Source organism: Meles meles, chromosome 17 (genome assembly GCF_922984935.1).
Source record: "Meles meles chromosome 17, mMelMel3.1 paternal haplotype, whole genome shotgun sequence".
NCBI classification, from domain to species: Eukaryota; Metazoa; Chordata; class Mammalia; order Carnivora; family Mustelidae; genus Meles; species Meles meles.
This window is the reverse complement of record NC_060082.1, coordinates 27,613,718-27,630,889: the sequence shown is the minus strand read 5'-3', so window position 1 is coordinate 27,630,889 and position 17,172 is coordinate 27,613,718. Positions and strand designations below refer to the sequence as shown.

Sequence of the window (17,172 nt, the reverse complement as noted above, 5' to 3'; positions counted from 1 at the left end):
GAGGAGACGGAGGGCGAGGAGGGAGGGGCCCGCGGGTGCTGCCACCGCCCCCGCCCCCTCCCGGTGTGCGGAGCCGGGTTGTCACTCAGCTCCCGAGCCGGGGGCGACAGAGGCGCCGGCGCCCGAGAGGAGTCCCAGCCAGCGACCATCCCCCTGGACCTGACAACCTGGCCCTGGATCGTGCAGGCATCCCCGGCGCGGGCGGCTGCCGAAGGCGTCGAGCGGGGAGGGCGCTCGGACACCGCCGTTCAGGTGGTTAGGAGCTCTGCCAGCTCTGGTGACCTTGGGTAAGTCCGTGCCTCGCCCCTGTGGCTCCCCAACGGGGATGCAGGAGAGGGCCGAGAGGGGCGACCAGAACGCCCTTTGGGGCAGGAGCGGGGGAGAGTCGCTGGCCTGGGAGGGTCCCTGGAGCGGTCCCAGGGCGCTGCTGAGACGTGGGCGCCAGCCGCGGCTGGGGTGGGTGGCGCCAGGCACGTGTGCGCGCCGGCGGGCAAAGGGGCGTCTGCGCCGCGATCTGCAGCGGGGCTCGGTCCTCCAGCCCCACGTCTGCCAGCCCCGTCCCAGGTGCGACATCGGGGCGCTTCCTCTTTAAAAGCGCCCGGGGCTGAGCCTCCGCCACACCATGTGATTGCTTGAAAGGCCGGGCTGGGAGAGCTGCGGCGGGAGCCCGAGGACGATGAGCCGCCGCGCGGTGCCTGGAGCCCAGCCCTGCCCGGCGCGGCCCCGCAGCATTGCGCGCCGCCAGGTGCCCAGAACTTTGGGCACCGCCTTCGGGACCCCCTGGTGGCCAGCGGGCGGGATGGTGAGCTCCTTGCGGCCTCTTCTGGGGGCTGGGTGGGCAGAGTCAGGCACAGGGACCCCCGTGAGGGGTGTGTGCCAGCCGGGAGCTGCCTCACACCTGATAAAAAAGCTAATGGAGGAGTGAGCACGGCTATTTTAAGTTTTTGAATGGGACCTCCGGGGATGATAAAGGGAGGGGACAAAGATTAGGCAGAGAAAGGGCCAGGGAGGGTTCCCTCCAGCCTGGGCAGGCACTCTATGTATATGCCAACTGGGGTAACACTCCAGAGGACAGCGGGAGTTTCTTAGCTGCCCGGGCTCCCCGTGCCGCTCCCAGGCAGGCCTCCCCACCCCAGGCTTCTGTGACCACAGGTGCCTGCCTCCTGATCTTTGGTGCCTGGCTGCTGATGTGCCTGGCCTGCGCCTGCCATGCCACCCTCCATCTCGGCCTTCCAGGCCGCCTACATTGGCATCGAGGTGCTCATCGCCCTGGTCTCTGTGCCCGGGAACGTGCTGGTGATCTGGGCAGTGAAGGTGAACCAGGCTCTGCGGGATGCCACCTTCTGCTTCATCGTCTCGCTGGCGGTGGCTGATGTGGCGGTGGGCGCTCTGGTCATCCCACTCGCCATCCTCATCAACATTGGGCCACGGACCTACTTCCACACCTGCCTCATGGTCGCCTGCCCTGTCCTCATCCTCACCCAGAGCTCCATCCTGGCCCTGTTGGCAATTGCCGTGGACCGCTACCTCCGCGTCAAGATCCCCCTTCGGTGAGTCCAGAGCTGTTGAAGGGACCCGCGGCGCCCCACCCCCATGCCCCAGGCTGGGTGGCTTGAGAGAGGATAAAAGGTAGAGCAGAAGACCCCGTGGAAGCCAGAGAGTCCCTGGGCCATTGTGCCCCAGCCCTCACTCTGCCTTCCTGTCCCCTCTCCTGTGCCAGGCTGAGCCACAGTGGAAGTGGGGTGGGGAGGGGGCTGAGTAGCGGGAGGAATGGGAACCTAGGAGTGCCCAGGACCCCAGAGCCAAAGCTCCTGCTGCTTCCCCTGAGCTGCTTCTCCTCATGTGTCCAGGGAAGCCCAGGCTGCCTGTCCAGCCTGGGGTGGGGGATTGGAGGGGGCCACCAAGACGGTCACAGTGAGCACTGGGTGGGAATAAACCAGGGATGGGGAAGGGTCCAAGCAGATGGCTAGAGTGGGGTGAAGGTGTCAGGATGGTAGCCTCCCAGAGACAGGAGAGCTGCTTCTCCAGCTAGACCCCAGCAGGCTTCCTGAACACACTCTTTAGCGGGTGTTTTCTGGCTCTGCGGCAGCCAGCTCCACCCTCCTCGGCTGTCCCGTGGAAGCCTAGTGGTCTGATCACCTCTGCCCAACTTCCACTCACGGGATCTCGGTTGCAGGCAGGAGCAGGGGGGAGATGCTGGTGCCTGGTCTCGAAGCCCCGGTTCTGTGGCTCAGCTATGTGTGACTTTGCCAGTCATTGCCGAAGAGCTGACACTGGGTCCAGGTAGTGCCAGGGTGGGTGGCCTGAGAGTGGCGGTCCTCAGGCAGGTGTCCCATCCGTGCTGGGGCCTGCCAGGCCACAGTCTCGTCACCAGGCAGTGCCTGGGCCACCAAGTGCCAGTGAACGCCTGGGCTCACGGCCAGTCTCTTGCCAGTCCCGCTGGGACACTCTCAGGACAACCGCCGGTCACCAACAGATTCCCTTTTCTACCGGGGAGCTCCGGCCAGCTCTGGCACCTGCCATCCCCAGAGTAGCTTCCATAGCTGGGACACGGGGCCTCTGGCCTCACTTGGCAACTTGCCCAGACAGGCCTAGGCGCCCACATTTCTCCCGGGTGCGTTACATTTGTGCACGTTTACCTTTTCAAAGCTTTTCTTCGTGCACCATTTTTTCCCCTATCCTCCTCACGAGCCTCTAAGGGAGGTGGAGTAGAAGCTGGTAAAGGAGAAACTTTGGAAAGACCCAGGGGGTCTCCTGGTTGGAGCACAGCCTAGATTCCACTGCCCACCTTCCTTCCTGACTCTCCCTGGCCCCGCGCTGATATGATATGTCAGTCCCCATGCCCTGCACACCTCCCTCACAGCCTCCATGTTCCCAGGGGAGGTGGGTGAAAACTGCTGCTCGGGGGATGGGGGAGGTAGAGAAGGGGGCCTTGTAGCCACCCGTGGGCGCGACTGTGGAGGTGCCTTCCTGCTGCCATTTGTCCCAGGCCGCGGCTGGGCTGTGCAGAGGAAGCCAGTCTCAGCCCATTAGAGCCGCCTGGGCCTCCCAGCCAGGCCATTCTAGCAAAGTGTTGCCACATTAGGAAACTCACTCAGATATGCAGATGTAGGAGGGCTGCTCGAGAAATCCTGTTTGCTGAGCGGGTGCCAAGGGGAACCCAAGGCCTGATCCTGATATGACAGAGGTCACAGGCCTGCAGAATGTGCCCGACTCGCCCTGTGGGAGTGGGGGTGGGGGTGGCTGAGGTGGCAGGCTCCGTCTTCCAGGGAGCTGCTGTGGTTGCTCTTTGCTCCAGCCTCCAGGAGCTGGGGGTCTTGGGGAGCTTCCTTTTGAGGGCCAAGGCAGGGGGCTCAAATCCTTGCTATGAGTTCTTAACTGTGTGCCCTTGGGGAAGCCACTTTTTCACCTCGTGAAGCTTCAATTTCCTCATCTACAAAAGGGAACGTTAGTAAGAGTACCTTCTCCGGGCACCTGAGTGGCACAGTTGGTTAAGCATCTGCCTTTGGCTCAGGTCATGATCGCAGGGTCCTCGGATCGAGCCCCCGCATTGCCCATTTCTCCCTCTTTCCTGCTTGTGCTCGCTCATTAACAAATAAATAAAATTCTTAAAAATATAAAATGATAATCATCATTTAAAAAATAATAGTACCTTCTTCCTAAAATGATGGGGAGAAGATAATAAACTCCTTTATATGAAACACTTAGCACGATATGATGCACTTAGTATTACCTGCAAGCCATAAGTGGTAAGTTTATGTGTGTAGCTTCATTAACATTATTAACATCTGGCTCAAAGTGGGTGTGAACAAGCCAGCCCGGGGACCGCACCCCACGCACACTTGCGCTCTCCTGCAGCCACGCACATGCCCTCCCGCCAACATGTGCATGCGTGCACACACACACACACATGCACACACGCACACGCACACCGCATTTCCAGGAAGGTTTCAAAATACTGCTACATTGTATTTATACATGTCTTTTCCTCCTTGGTGGCTTGTCAGTGTGTTCAAGACAGTGACCTGAGCAGCCAGTGCATGTTGTCCATTTCTGCAAATTCTCCAGAACGCCTAGCTCAGTGTCTGGCACAAGGCAGACACTCAGTAAATGTCGATTGAATTGGATGAGTTTTCAGAGCTAACCGGCTTGAGCCTCCATCAGGCCTTCCAGATGTCTGACCTCTAACCTTCTTGCTGGGAACTAGACCTCCCCTGCATTCTCCTTCAGGGATCTGACCATAGCTGCCCCGACGTCTCAGGCTGTTCCTTCAGAGCCACACCGCAGCAGTGCCTGGGAGGTCCTGCCACTGGACAGGAGTCCCTCAGGGAGAGAAAGGCGGCTGGGGTCTAGCTCCTAAGGCCAGGATCCTGGAGCCTGGGTTGATGGGCTGGGCCACTCCAGATCATGCCCCATCCCTTCCCCGTCCCCGTCCCCGTCCCTGTCCTCCTACAGGAGGAAGAGGATGAGTTAGAGTCAGCAGTCTGCTGGGCCTGGGAGAATATCTCTCAGCCGAAGGTCCCCCTGCACTGGGCTTGCTGCCCTGACAAGCCAGGCGGAGGCAGATGCCGTGGACACTGGGGAGTACTAGTGCCTGAGCGCTGGGGAGGCCTCTGTGGGGTGGCTGGGTGACAGAAGCGAGTCTGGGCCCCCTCACCAAGCAAAGTGTGGTTTGGTCAGCCAACCATAAATTTTATTTCATTCCATTTGGCACAAAGCCAAGAGAGAAAAAAGCTTCACATCATATAGTATGATCGAGTTACCAAAAAAAAAAAAAAAAGGCAGGAAGCGTGAGCTCAAATTATTGATTCATCAATAACGTGTGGTCATTTACATGTGTTTTGTATCTTATTTGCATAACACCTCTGCATGCCTGTAATCCAAACCCTGTTCCCCCCCCCCGAGCTCCTACTTCTAGGGAATCTCCAGCATTCATCCACCACCCCTCACCCTGAATTTCTTTGGTGGCCCTATGACTCCAGGGGGCTGGTTATGGGGTGGGGTACCAACAGGGGGCTCCCCGACCAAAGCTCTGTCTGTGGGAAGGAGCCCTGAGCCAGGGCTCTCTCCGGCCAGAGTGGCTGGTGTGGCACAAAAGGGTGGTAGGCTTCTGGGAGTGAGAAAACCTTGAGTTTGAGCCTTGCTCTGTTACCACCTAGCTGTGCATCCTTGGCTAAAATACTCAACCTCTCTGAGCCCCACCCTCACCTCATCTGTTAGGTGATGGGACTAGATCTGAGACCTCTGAACGTCCTTTCAACTCTAACTCTGTGGTTCTTCCTTATCGTGACTCCAGCTGGTGTGGTGCTGAGACCATGGGAAGGGTGTGTTGGGTTGTATTTTGTAGTTCCCAGGGGTTCTGAGTCAGGCGCAATGCTACGTGTTTTTTTTTTTTTTTTTGTTTGTTTGTTTGTTTTTCACATGGTTCATCGTATTTAGTGTTCCTGGCCTCTCACTTGCAGACAGCATTGCTGTCCCCATCCTGTAGACATTGCTGTAGATACACTGAAGTCTGAGCGCCAGGGGAGTTCACTGACTTGCCCAGACAAACATCTTGTCAGGAGCAGAGACAGGATTTGAATCTGGGCTTGTCTAACAGACATCTCTGACCAGTGAGCCCGCAGGTATCTTGAATCAGACCCACAAAGCTGTGGGATTTATGGAGGAGTTTCCTCAAGGCTGCCAGTGGGGTGATTTTTCTCCGCTGATCTTTGCCAGTGGCCTCTGCACTCAGCTCGGCCGTGCTGGGTGCCTCCCTCTCAGACTTCCTCACCTTCCCTCCAGTGGGCAGTGGGGCCCCAGGCCGGCCTACCTCTGTCCACAGCTGGAGGCCTGCCCAACTGGGCTGCTGACCCCGGAGAGCCCTGCAGAAAGCGCTGGAGGCCAGCAGGCTGGGCAGGGGAGAAATCTGGTAGATTGGGACATGCTGGCTGTTAGGAATCAAGTCAGCCTTTCCCACCCTGGTGAGCCTCGGTCTTTTTTGATAACCAGAGTGTCCCCCGTGCTTGTACTCCAGGAGTTAGTGCTGCTGGGAAGCCGGGGAATGGCCACGATGCCTTCTAGAGAAGCCCTCGACCAAGGGTCATGGGGTGGAATCTTGGAGGCCATGCCCGGACACTTGATATTTATTTCTGAGCATGAAAGGAATCCATGCTCATGGTGAAAATGTTGAGCAATGGAGGGAAGAAGAAAGACGGTAAAGTCACCAGTAATTCTACCACCTACAGATAACTAGTGTTAACATTTTGGTGTTCCAGAACATTTTTCCACATGTATCTCTATATATATCTGTATCCCTAAATATATATAGATAAAAATATAATTTTGACATGGTGGAGAGCATGTGTGGCTCTCTATCCCACTTTATTTACTTACTGTATTGTAAGTATTTCCCTATGTCAATAAGAGCAGTTTTGCAAGAATTTTATGAGGGTAAAATATTGGATTGTCCCTTCATTCATCTTGTAGGCCTTAGCTAACACAGCCCCTCCTCCGGGAGGATGTCTCTGAACCCCTCTCCCCCTGGACCGGGCCGGGTCCTCGGTTAGGTACTCAGGCTGCCTCTACTTCTCCCCGGTCGCTCATGGCCTAGGTGGTTTTCCTGAGCTTGGGAAACAGCAAGAGGGCCAGGACCCCATCTGTGTGTGTATCCCCTGTGCCTGGCCCAGAGTAGGCATGCCAGACACATGTTTTGAATAAATGAATGTTATGTTTTATTTATTCATTCTTACATTTTTGGCCATTTGGATTGTTACTGATTTTGTATCATTGCAATTAACTCTACAAGGGTGCTCACAATTCACATCGTTTGTGCGGTCAGGGCCAAGTCCAGAGCCCTGGGGGTGCATCAGGTATTTTATTTTATTTTAAAGATTTTATTTATTTATTTGACAGACAGAGATCACAAGTAGGCAGAGAGGCAGGCAGAAAGAGAGGAACGGAAGCAGGCTCCCTGCCAAGCAGAGAGCCCAATGTGGGGCTCGATCCCAAGACCCTGGGATCATGACCTGAGCCGAAGGCAGAGGGTTTAACTCACTGAGCCACCGAGGCGCCCCGCATCAGGAATTTTAAATGGGGTTAAATATTTCCTGTCTTTACTCCTCCTCTCCGCACTCCTCCGGCCCAATTCCATGGACACTGCGGATCCCCAGAGTGTGTCTGCTACTCCTCTGCCCATTTGCCCTTCTGGGCTAGGCAGGGCAGGACTGGCGGGCCTGGCCTCCTTCTCATTGCCTTGTCTCTATTCCCTGAGGCTTGGACATCCTGTTTCTTTGCCTCTTGGTGAAGAGAGTAGTCCTCTGGGGAGAGGCTTGGAACATGGCACTTCCTAGTTGGCCCCATGTGGCAGGGTGGGCACAGAGCAGAGAGGAAGGAGGACGGAGAGATCCTTGGGCTACATGAATTACCTCTTCAGCCTCAGCCTCCTTACTCAAGCCCAGAGGAGGCTGCCAGCTGCTGTAGAACAAAGGGGCTGGTGAGTCATGGTGGGGCAGGGGAGGAAGAGGAGGCGGTGGGGAGGGTGGCCCTTGGCACTGATGCCCCCTTGCAGATACCGGCTTAGGGCTGGGCAGGGAGGTGGACGCAGCTGGCAAGGGCCTTCCCTGAGTCCAAAGAAGAGGAGAAGAGGCACCTTCTGCATCACTCCTCACCCTGGGGGTTTTACCCCTAGTAGAGGCAGAAGGTCAGAGAGATGGTGACTTCCACAGACCTATTTCATAAACTGACATTGAGCCCCTGCTGTGTCCCAGGCATTTTGCAGGCCTTGCACCTGCAGACACAAAGATGAGCAGGCTGGTCCGGTCTCTTCTCCATCTGGAGGCTCTTAGCCACTGTCGACATTGCGGATTCCTGGAGGGCAAGGTGGCCGAGGACAAACTCCCAACCTGCCTGTGGTGGGACTGGGGGTGTTAGGAGAGACTCCGTTGAGGAGATGCCATCTGAACAGAACCTTAGAGGAGAGGGGCAACGCCGGGCAGCCATCAGAACATTCACTCAGAGGAAATACTTAGAGCAAAGGTCCTAGGGAAGGAATGTACTTGAAGAGTTTGGGGTCTGTGCAGCTGGGGTGGAGTGAGACAGCTAGAGGATGGTCGAAGACAGGACTGGAGAGATAATGACCTCCTGGCTTGGGGGCTGCTGGAAGGACGCTGGCTTTTATTCTGAGGGAGATGGGAGCCATTGCAGGGTTTAGAGCAAAGAAGTCACATGATTTGACTTAGTTTTTTTTTTTTTTTTTTAAGATTTTATTTATTTATTTGACAGATGAGATCACAAGTAGGCAGAGAGGCAGGCAGGGGGCGGGGGGAAGCAGACTCCCTGCCGAGCAGAGAGCCGGATCATGACCTGAGCCGAAGGCAGAGGCTTTAACCCACTGAGCCACCCAGGCGCCCCATTGGCTTAGGTTTTAAAGGCTCCCTCTACTGCTGTGTTGAGAAGGCACCATAGGGGAAAGCAGGGGTCTCATTAGTTATTGCTGTAATATCTTCTAGGGAAGAGGGAAGTGACCTGAATCAGAATGGCGCCCAGCAGGTGGTGAAAAGTGGTTCATTCTGGCTGTGCATTTTCAAATTTTACTTTTTATTGAGGTAAAATGTTTATATAGTGAAATGCTTAAGTCTTAAGCATATAGCTTGATACACTCTTGCATGTAGGTGTATCTATGTAACCAGCACCCCGATCAGTATTTGCAACTCTTTCAGCACTCCGGAAGGTTCCCTTGGGTTCCTCCCATATCCTCAGAAAGGTCACTGCGATTCTGACCTTCATCCCCATGGACTCATTTTGCCTGATCTTGAACTTCTACCAAGGGAATCCAGTAGTATGTTCTCTTTTGTGTCTGGCTTCTGAAGCTTAAAATTACATCTGAGATTCATCCCTGTTATTGAACGAAACAGTAGGACTTTTTCTGTTGTTTGTTGGATGGCTTGTGGTTTTTCTTCTCATTGCTAGAATTCCATTGTATGAATGTACGATGATTTATTCACATTCTGGATGTATTTTGAAGAGCCAAGGAATTTGCTTATGGACTAGATGTGGGATGGGAAAGAAAGAAGAGTCAAGCATGACCAGACTTTCAGTCCTAAGCCACTGGCAGGCTGGAGTTGGCATTATCTGAGGTGGGAAGGGCTGCCAGGCGGTATGGGTTTTGTGAGCAATGGGGTTCAGATCAGACACGTTGAGTTTGGGGTGTCTGTCGAATAGCTCTGGAATGTTGAGCAGGAGGTTGGATGGATACGCAAGGACGGAGTTCAGATGAGAGATTCAGCCTGGGGATATAAACGTGAGAAACATTGCAGGTCGATGGTGTATGCGTCTCCAAGGAACCTTGATGAGATCTTCAGAAGCAAAGTACAGATTGGGAAGAGATGAGGCCCGAGCACTGAGAGGCAGACGTAAGAGGAAAACCCAGAGCACCGAGTGAGTGCTTGGAAAGTATGTCAAGGAGAAGCGAGGGATTGGCTGCTGCAGATGGCTGCCCGTGGTTCCAGGGAGATGAGGCCTGAGAATTACCAGTGGATTTGGCAAGAACAATGTCATGGAGTGGTGGGAGCAGAAAGCCTGTCTAGAGAAAGCTCAAGAGAGAAGAGGAAGGAATTGAAGGCAGTTGACGTAGGTTACTCTTTGGAAGAATTTTGTTATGAAGGGAAGAAAGCAATGGGGCAGAAGCCATTGGGAGAAGTGGGAACAGGGGACTTTGTTTTGTGTTGTTTTCTGAGATTGGAGGGACATTAGTACATTTGTGCACTGATGACTAACCATCCAGCAGAGACCGCAAAACTAACATGGGAGCCAAGGAGAGAATTTTGGGGTTGATGGCTTTGGTTTGGCCGGCAGGGTCGGGACCCACGCAGAGGGGCCGCCTTAGAGACGCTCGGAGGTCATCTCTCAGGCAGGAAGTCAGAGTATGTGGGTCAGATGCTGAGAGGTGAAGCTCTCTTCTGCATGTTTCAGCTTTCTCCCGGAAGTGGGAAGCAAGGTCACCGGCTGGGAGGGAGGATGAGAGAGGAGGTGGGAGGAGGCGAGGAGGTGGGAGGAGGCGGGAAAGAGAGTAGCAAGTGTGGAATAATTTTCTGGAAGTGGGGGAGGGACTAGACTCGGGAAGTGGACGATAATCGGGGACGGCATGAAGGGCCCACCTGAAGTTCAAGGTGATGAGTCTGAGGGGAGAGTCCAGCGGCATGGTTGTGTGTGTATCACAGGCGTGTTCAGCCGCGTTGACGCAGGCATGGGAGAGGTGGAGAGTTCATTCCTGCATCATCCAGAAGGGCCAGATTCTGGCCCAGGCACTAGGTGTCTCATCATGGTCATGGTCAAGGAGTGGGCCCTGGTCCCCGGGGCTTAGGAACTGGTGGAGGGAGCAAGCCAGCACATCAATAAGCGAGTGGTGGCTACAGTCCTAATTTGAGGAGAATTCAAGGAACGTGACCATCATGCTCTTCTCTGCGGCTGGCTCTGGTGTCTCCAAACTCCGAGTCAGGGTCCAAGGAGAACCACAGGTGCCTGAGGGCTTAGGTAGAGCCATGTAGGCCCCGTGGTTCATGGTCAAGAGTTTGGATTTTATTCTAAGTGCGCAATGAAGCCACTGAGTGCTTTCAGCAGGGAATGACATAATCTCAATTACATTTTTAAAGGTCAGAATTTGTCAACAAAATATTAGCAAATCAAATCCAGTGATAGATAAAAAGGATAATACATCACAACGAAATAGGGTTTATTGCATTCTTGCAAGGGGGTATAACATTGAAAAAACTCAATCAGGGTATTCAGCACATTAACATGAAAAGGTCACTCTGCCTGCTGTGTGGGGGATGGGTTGGAGGGGGCAAGAGAAGACTGGAAGAGGTCCTGGTTATAGGCGGGGGTGGGGGCAGGCAGGGAGCCCAGGAGGCAGTGGAGACGGAAGGAACTGGAAAGAGTTAGGGTGTGTTAGAGTTGGAACCAACTGGTAATGGACAGGGTGTGCAAGGAGGAGGAGGGGTCAAGTGTGGCTGCCACGCTTATGACTGAAGCCATGGGGTAGATGGTGGTGCCCATTCTGGAGAGAGGGTGGGGACGGAAGAAACTGGAGGGAGATTCAGACCCTAGTAGATACTCTGGTTCTCTGGGCATCTTCTCTCTCACGCTCGTTTCCCAGCTTCTGCTCCTTCATGGAGTCCAGCACCTGGGCCCTTCCCCCCCCCCCCACCCGACAGCCTTGAGGAAGGGGCCGCTCAAATATCCAGCCAGCTTCCTGGGGGGCTCCAGCTGCTGCATCTACTGTCTTCCCACCTTGCTTCTTAGGAGGCTGTTGGTTTCCTTAGGTTGGAACAACCGTAACGAGGACGTGTGGCGTTGGGCTCCCTAAATCTTCTAGAAGGAGACAGCAGAGTTGGGGTTCTTCTGTCCTGCCAGGCTCCATTTGGAACGAGACGCAGTGGCTTCGGAGATAGCCGAGGCCCCCAAGTCTCTGCCCATCCTCGGTGTCCCTTGGGTGGCACTGTCCCCGGACTCTGTGTCCCTCCAGAGCCTCCTTTCCCACCCACATCGCTGCAACCCACCCGGCCTGACACTGTGGATTGTGCTGATCCCCTGTGTGGTGGCCATCCCTCCTCCGCCCTACAACAGGGTCCCCCTGCAGAGCCGCGATGGGGCGCTGAGCAGTGCAGTTTCCGCCAAGGCAGCAGAGAGGACGGTGGGTCAGGAAACAGTGAACCAGTGTCTGCTCTGGCCCCGCCCTGATGGGCAGAGCAGGGGGGACCTGGGCTGCTCAGAGAAGCCCCGTCTGTCCTTCCACGAAGAAGCAGTCTCCTTTTGTCTCGTGCAGCAGAGACTGCTTTGCGGGGCAGTTGGCACAGTTGGCACAGGCACCGAAGGCCAGACCTCGCGGCGGGCAGCGCGCAGCCTGATCTCAGACGCCACCAGGCTCCGATACTCCCCTCTCTGCCCTGAGGAGGGGCCCAGACTACAGCAAGACAAGAGCCTCTTCTCAGTTCTTTTTTCGCCTGTCCCCGAGGAACCAGGAGCTCCGAGGCACACCCACCTAGCTGGAACAGGAACTCACCAGGCAATGATTCTCTGGCGGGTGCAAGAGGGGGTCTGTTTGCAAAAATCTGCCCCAGATATCTTAATGATCGCCTTTTCAGGCAGGCGTCTCTCTCGCCCTGCTTCACGGAGATACATCAGTGGAATGAAGGGTGACAGCAGTGTCCCCAGGCCGATGGTGCCTGCACGGAGGGCTCTGAACTTTGGAGCGCTTCCTTAACCTTTCTGAGCTCCCATTTCCTCTTTTGCCAAAGAGGCTTCTTTTTTTTTTTTTTTTTTTAATATTTTATTTATTTGACAGAGAGAAATCACAACCAGGCAGAGAGGCAGGCAGAGAGAGAGGAGGAAGCAGGCTCCCTGCGGAGCAGAGAGCCGGACGCGGGGCTCGATCCCAGGACCCTGGGATCATGACCCGAGCCGAAGGCAGAGGCTTTAACCCACTGAGCCACCCAGGCACCCCCAAAGAGGCTTCTTAATACTTCCTTCCAGTGGTTATCAGGAGGCCTAGAGATGAGCTGGGCTAAGACTGGCTCATAGTAGGCACTCAGGGAGCGGGGGCGTTTCCTATTGTCTGATAATCCTGACTAGATTTCCATCTACAGCTCTGTGTTATGTGACCACTGGGGTCCCACCGGGCTCAGGTCCAGGTCAAATGGGTGGCGCTTCCCGTGAGGGCAGGGCGTGGTTCTCTCCTTCGGTCTTGCTCATTGTATCCCAGTACCTAACACACGCCTGCCTGCTGGCTGGTAGGTGGCTGAGTCAGTGTCTGTCCCGGGAAGGAATGAGGGAATGCTTGCACGGAGGGAGGAGGCCTCCGTGGGCCAGATGGAGTGGCCGGCTTGGGAAGAAGTCATTCGGATCTTTCATGTTCATCCACAGAGGGCAGAGGCAGGTAGTGGAGCGTGAAGGGTTATTTCATGAAAACATTCCCGAGAGATCAGAGGGTGGGGGGGCGGGGTGCGGAGGGGTGAAAGGTCTCACCCGAGCTTCCCTGGCACATTGCAGGGAGAATCCTGGTGTCTGGACCCAGCCTGGCTCCCCCTGGTCCCCATGCTTCTGTTTCTATGAGGGAGGGTGTGAGCAGCCTCTCCAGAGCCTTCCTTTTCCTCCCGAGGGGCCTGGCATCCATCCATTGGATGGAGCTGAAGCAAGGGCTCCCCTGGGGGGCGGCGGCTCCGTAACTGCTCTCTGCGGGGACGGTGGTGGGGGGGGCAGCGGGGAACATTCAGAGTGTTTGGGGACTCACAGTGCCCAGCAGACACACCTGCCAAGGAGTAAACACAGCTCCCAACTCCCCACGTTCAGGGCTCCCAGGGCTGCCTTGATGACAGTGGCCCAGCGAGGGCTGGGGAGAGACACAGACACCATTCAGAGCGGCTGTGTCAGGTCCTGGGGGGGTCGGGAGGGGACTGACAGTCTGGGAGTGAGCCAGCGAGGGCTGGGGAGGCTCTTAGCGGGGTGTGTGCATGCATTCACACGTGCACATCTGGGTGTGTGCTTGTGTGTGAGTGTGTGTGTGTGTGTGTGTGTATGTAGAGGGTTATAGCTTTTTCTTTTTCTTTTTGCAAATAAAAAATAATATCTTGGAGGGTCTGGAAGCCCTTCCATTTGACCCTGCTTGCTCTCCCCAATCCCCACCCAGCTCTCCCTGTCTGAGGCCCAGACAAGTGTCCCAGCACAGTTGGTCTCTTTAGTGTTTGTGGTTCCCCCAAACCCTAGTCCTCGTGCCCCATCCCCCACCATGAATCCTCCTTGACATAAGAGCACAGGTTATGGGTTCAAGTCAACACGTGTTTTCTGACAATACAGATCCCGTCCTCAAGGGCACAGACCCACAGTCTGCTCAGCTTTTGTGTGGTGAGACATGGTTTATCAGCTGCCACGTGGCAAGAGGCCTGAGCAGGCCTGGCCTGCACCTAGGCACACAAAGCCAAGGTCACTCCCCCAGTCAGGATGCTCAGCCCCACACCTCCTTGTACCTGGGCTCAAAACTCACTTTCTCTGTCTCTAGGCCAGTCACTTCTTACCCTGTGCATCCTCGGAGTGGAGAAGAAGGATAAACAAAGGGGGTTTAACATGTAAGACCACATCTTAAACACACACACACACACACATACACACAAACACCCCAGAAAGCTATTTTCTTCTCTTCTCTTGTCTAACTCCTACTTCTTCTTTAATGCTCAGCTCAGATGAGACCTCCTCCAGGAAGCCTTCTTTGATCTGCCTTCATGTTCCCACAGTTCCTCAAGGGCTTCAAACACAGCCCTTGTCAGATTGCGTGGAGGTAATCTCCCTCACTTGCCCGTGAGCAGTTTATGTGTGTGTGTGCATGTGTGTTGGGAGGGGGGAGCCAAGCCTATTCCTCCCTGTCTCTGTAGTGCCCAGTGTGCTTTCTGCCCATTTTTGATATCCGATGACTGGCCCAGTGAATGAATGAATGGATGGTAATGGTAGCAAGTGATTCTTGAGCAGCTAATATGTGCTAGGCCTTGTGCTAAATGCTTTATATGGACTCTATTTAGAGTGTGTGCGGGAGGCAGGTGCGGAGGGAGAGGGACTGGGCTCTCTTATTGAAATCCACGCACAGTTTTATGAAGAGGAGCTAACAGTGTTTGCCGTGAGTAGTGTGATATAGCCCTAATGTCCACAGTTTCTAAAAACTAAGGTTCAGTGAGGTTGGACAATGTGAGTCCCGGCACATAACGGCTAAGTATAACCAGAATTGCTGAGTTAACATCCGAATGGATGAGTGAAAATATCTGTATTTGAGCCCAGACTCCAACATTTATTCTGGGTGATTTGGGGTAAATCACGTCTCTCTTTGGGTCTCAGTTTTCCCATCTATAAAATGGGTCTAATTCCAGTCCCTACCGCAAGGAGTTCTCTGTGAGGCAGTGTTCTTGTTCTTGGAATGGGACGGGAGAACGGCTTCACTGTTCGGGGATCCGTTGGCCCTGGGGAGTATGTGGGGGATGGAGGAGTTGCTGTGACCCTCAGCCCCAGCCCAAGTCTGCTCTCTGGCCTGTAGTTCCAAGTGCTGCCCAAGGTCTGGCCTGGCGTCCTGGCATGGAGGTAGCAGAAGGAGCCGATGTGTTCTGCAGGGCTGCGGGTGCGTGAGGGGAGCAGAGACCCAAGGGCCAGATGGAGCTGCCACGAGGAAGCGGGGAGGGTCAGGAAGTGGGTGCTGCCACACGCCTGGCTTGGGAGCCAAGTTTGCCTTGGGAGCTGATGTTTAAAGAGAAAGCTCTTCCCTCTCGGGTGTCAGGCTGTGCTGTCTACCACCTGCTGGAGCTGTCGACAGCTCCCGGCTCCAGCCCGCTCCCCGGGCAGGCGCATGCCGGTGGCAGAATGGAGGCTGCATCCCACCAAGGCTCCCTGGGGCCGCCGAGGTGGGGAGGTGTGCCTTGAGGTTGGCAGGGAAGGACTTGGGGGCTACTATTCGTGCTCGAGAGTCCCCGGGGTGGGGGGTGGTTACCTGCACAGGAGAGGGTGTCTGCTCCCGCTGCTGGAATCACGTAGGCAAGGAAGGGCCTTCTCTGGGCCCCACTCTTCCTGTTGGAACGTGGCCCGCACCAGAGCCCAGTCCGCAGGCAAGCCTTGAAGAAAAAAAAATGTTCCAGCAAAACACCTGTGAGGAGAATCAAGGCCAGGGAGCCTTCTCCCAAACCAGGGGAGGCTGGGGGAGACGTGATTTCCCCATCTGGCCAGTACAGAGGGAGGCTGGTGGCTGGGAACCAGGAGGCCAGATGGTGGGGCTGTCAGGCACTGGGACAAACAACCTCCCCTCGCCCCACAGGACCTGCATCTCCACTGGTAGAGAGTTCACGGCCCGCCACTTCCCCGCCAGGCTGGCCATACTGGTCTCCCACTCTGGCCTCTGCTACTTCCGTATTCTGCCCTTAGCCAAACTCTGAGCCTCAGTCGCTACGAATGAAAATGGAACAGTAACCAGTGCATGAGATTGTCTGTTGTTAGACATGAAAAGGGACGTTTAAGCCCCGCATCTCCCTGCAGGATCATGGGGCTCGTTCTTCCCTTTCCTGCTGTTCGGTGGGAGGGAGGGAGATGGATGGATAATGGTGCGTGTGTGTGTGTGTGTGTTTCTTTGTCCACGGTGCAGTTGGGGTGGGCAGCTGACATCATCCGCCCGTGGGGCTTGAGGGTGTCCTCTGCGTGCACGCCGAGGTCTGACATTGGTGAGCTGGGTCTTGGGGAAGTGGCCGAGTGGCAGGGCTGGGAGGCACCCGAAGCCCTTACAGGCAGGTAAGGCTGTGTCCCATCCCATTCTGGATCCAGAGCCTTGGGTGCCTTCCTTCCTGCTCCAGGCTCCTCCCCTGTACTCTGGCTAGAGCCTGGAGGGTTCCCTGGAAGGGGTGTTGGGGTGTGGACTCAATGTACGGAGCATCACCCAGAACCTTCTTTGGCAGCATATGTAATTTTCTGCAAGGCTGAGATCAGCATCATTTTACACATGAGTAGGGAGCTGGGAAGGTAAAGTCCCTTGAAAATGGTTGCCCAGCTCATAAATAGCAAAAGCGGATGTCATTGCTGATACCCCACTTGCCGCTGCCACTGTCCTCGGGGATTTCCAGACCGGCGACCCTGACCAGCTTCGGGGATTTCCAGACCAGCCCTGACTGTCCTCAGGGGGCTTCGAGGCTGAGATGGGCACAGAACGCAAGGTTCCGCAGATGGTGAGAGAAATCAGCACAGGCTGAGCTACGATGGCCGAGGCTTTGGGGGCAGGGACTGCCAGTGGGCACAGGCCTGGCCTGCTGCCTGGTTTCCTCTAGGTGCCGCCTGTTTTCTCGCAAGCCCCCGGGCCTGCGTGTGCTCATTTGTGCGGCTGCTTCAATCACGAGGGCAGGGAAGCTAAATCCGGAGGTGTTGCCAGCACTGTGGCAGCAGAAACGATCCCACACAATCCATGGAGGTGAGAGTGGTGGAGGTGAGCTAGAGAGTCAGCCCAGTGGGCCCTTGGCTGGGCGTAGTGAGGGGCTCGGAAGGACCTTCTCTGCCACCCATAGGTAGAGGGCATCCTGTAAAGAGCCCTGGGCCAGAGTCAGAGGAGCCTGGCTTCAGGCTCAGCTCAGACCCCAAGTGGCCTTGGGCACTCACCAAACCTTTCTGGGCCTTAGTTTTCCAATC

At 55.5% G+C, this 17,172-nt stretch overlaps 1 protein-coding gene across 2 annotated transcripts in view; it reads left to right on the top strand.

Moving 5' to 3' along the window:
* The window catches only part of ADORA1 (adenosine A1 receptor), a 32,054-nt gene continuing 14,882 nt past the window's right edge, over positions 1-17,172 (top strand). Inside the window, exons 1-2 of one of the 2 annotated variants that reach the window (XM_045982739.1) lie at positions 1-287; positions 1,153-1,550. In XM_045982739.1, the coding sequence (XP_045838695.1) occupies positions 1,210-1,550 (341 nt within the window). In that variant the 5' untranslated portion in view covers positions 1-287; positions 1,153-1,209. Of the gene's footprint in view, positions 288-513; positions 803-1,152; positions 1,551-17,172 lie in introns of those variants that run through there. The other variant, XM_045982738.1, reaches the window with a different exon arrangement.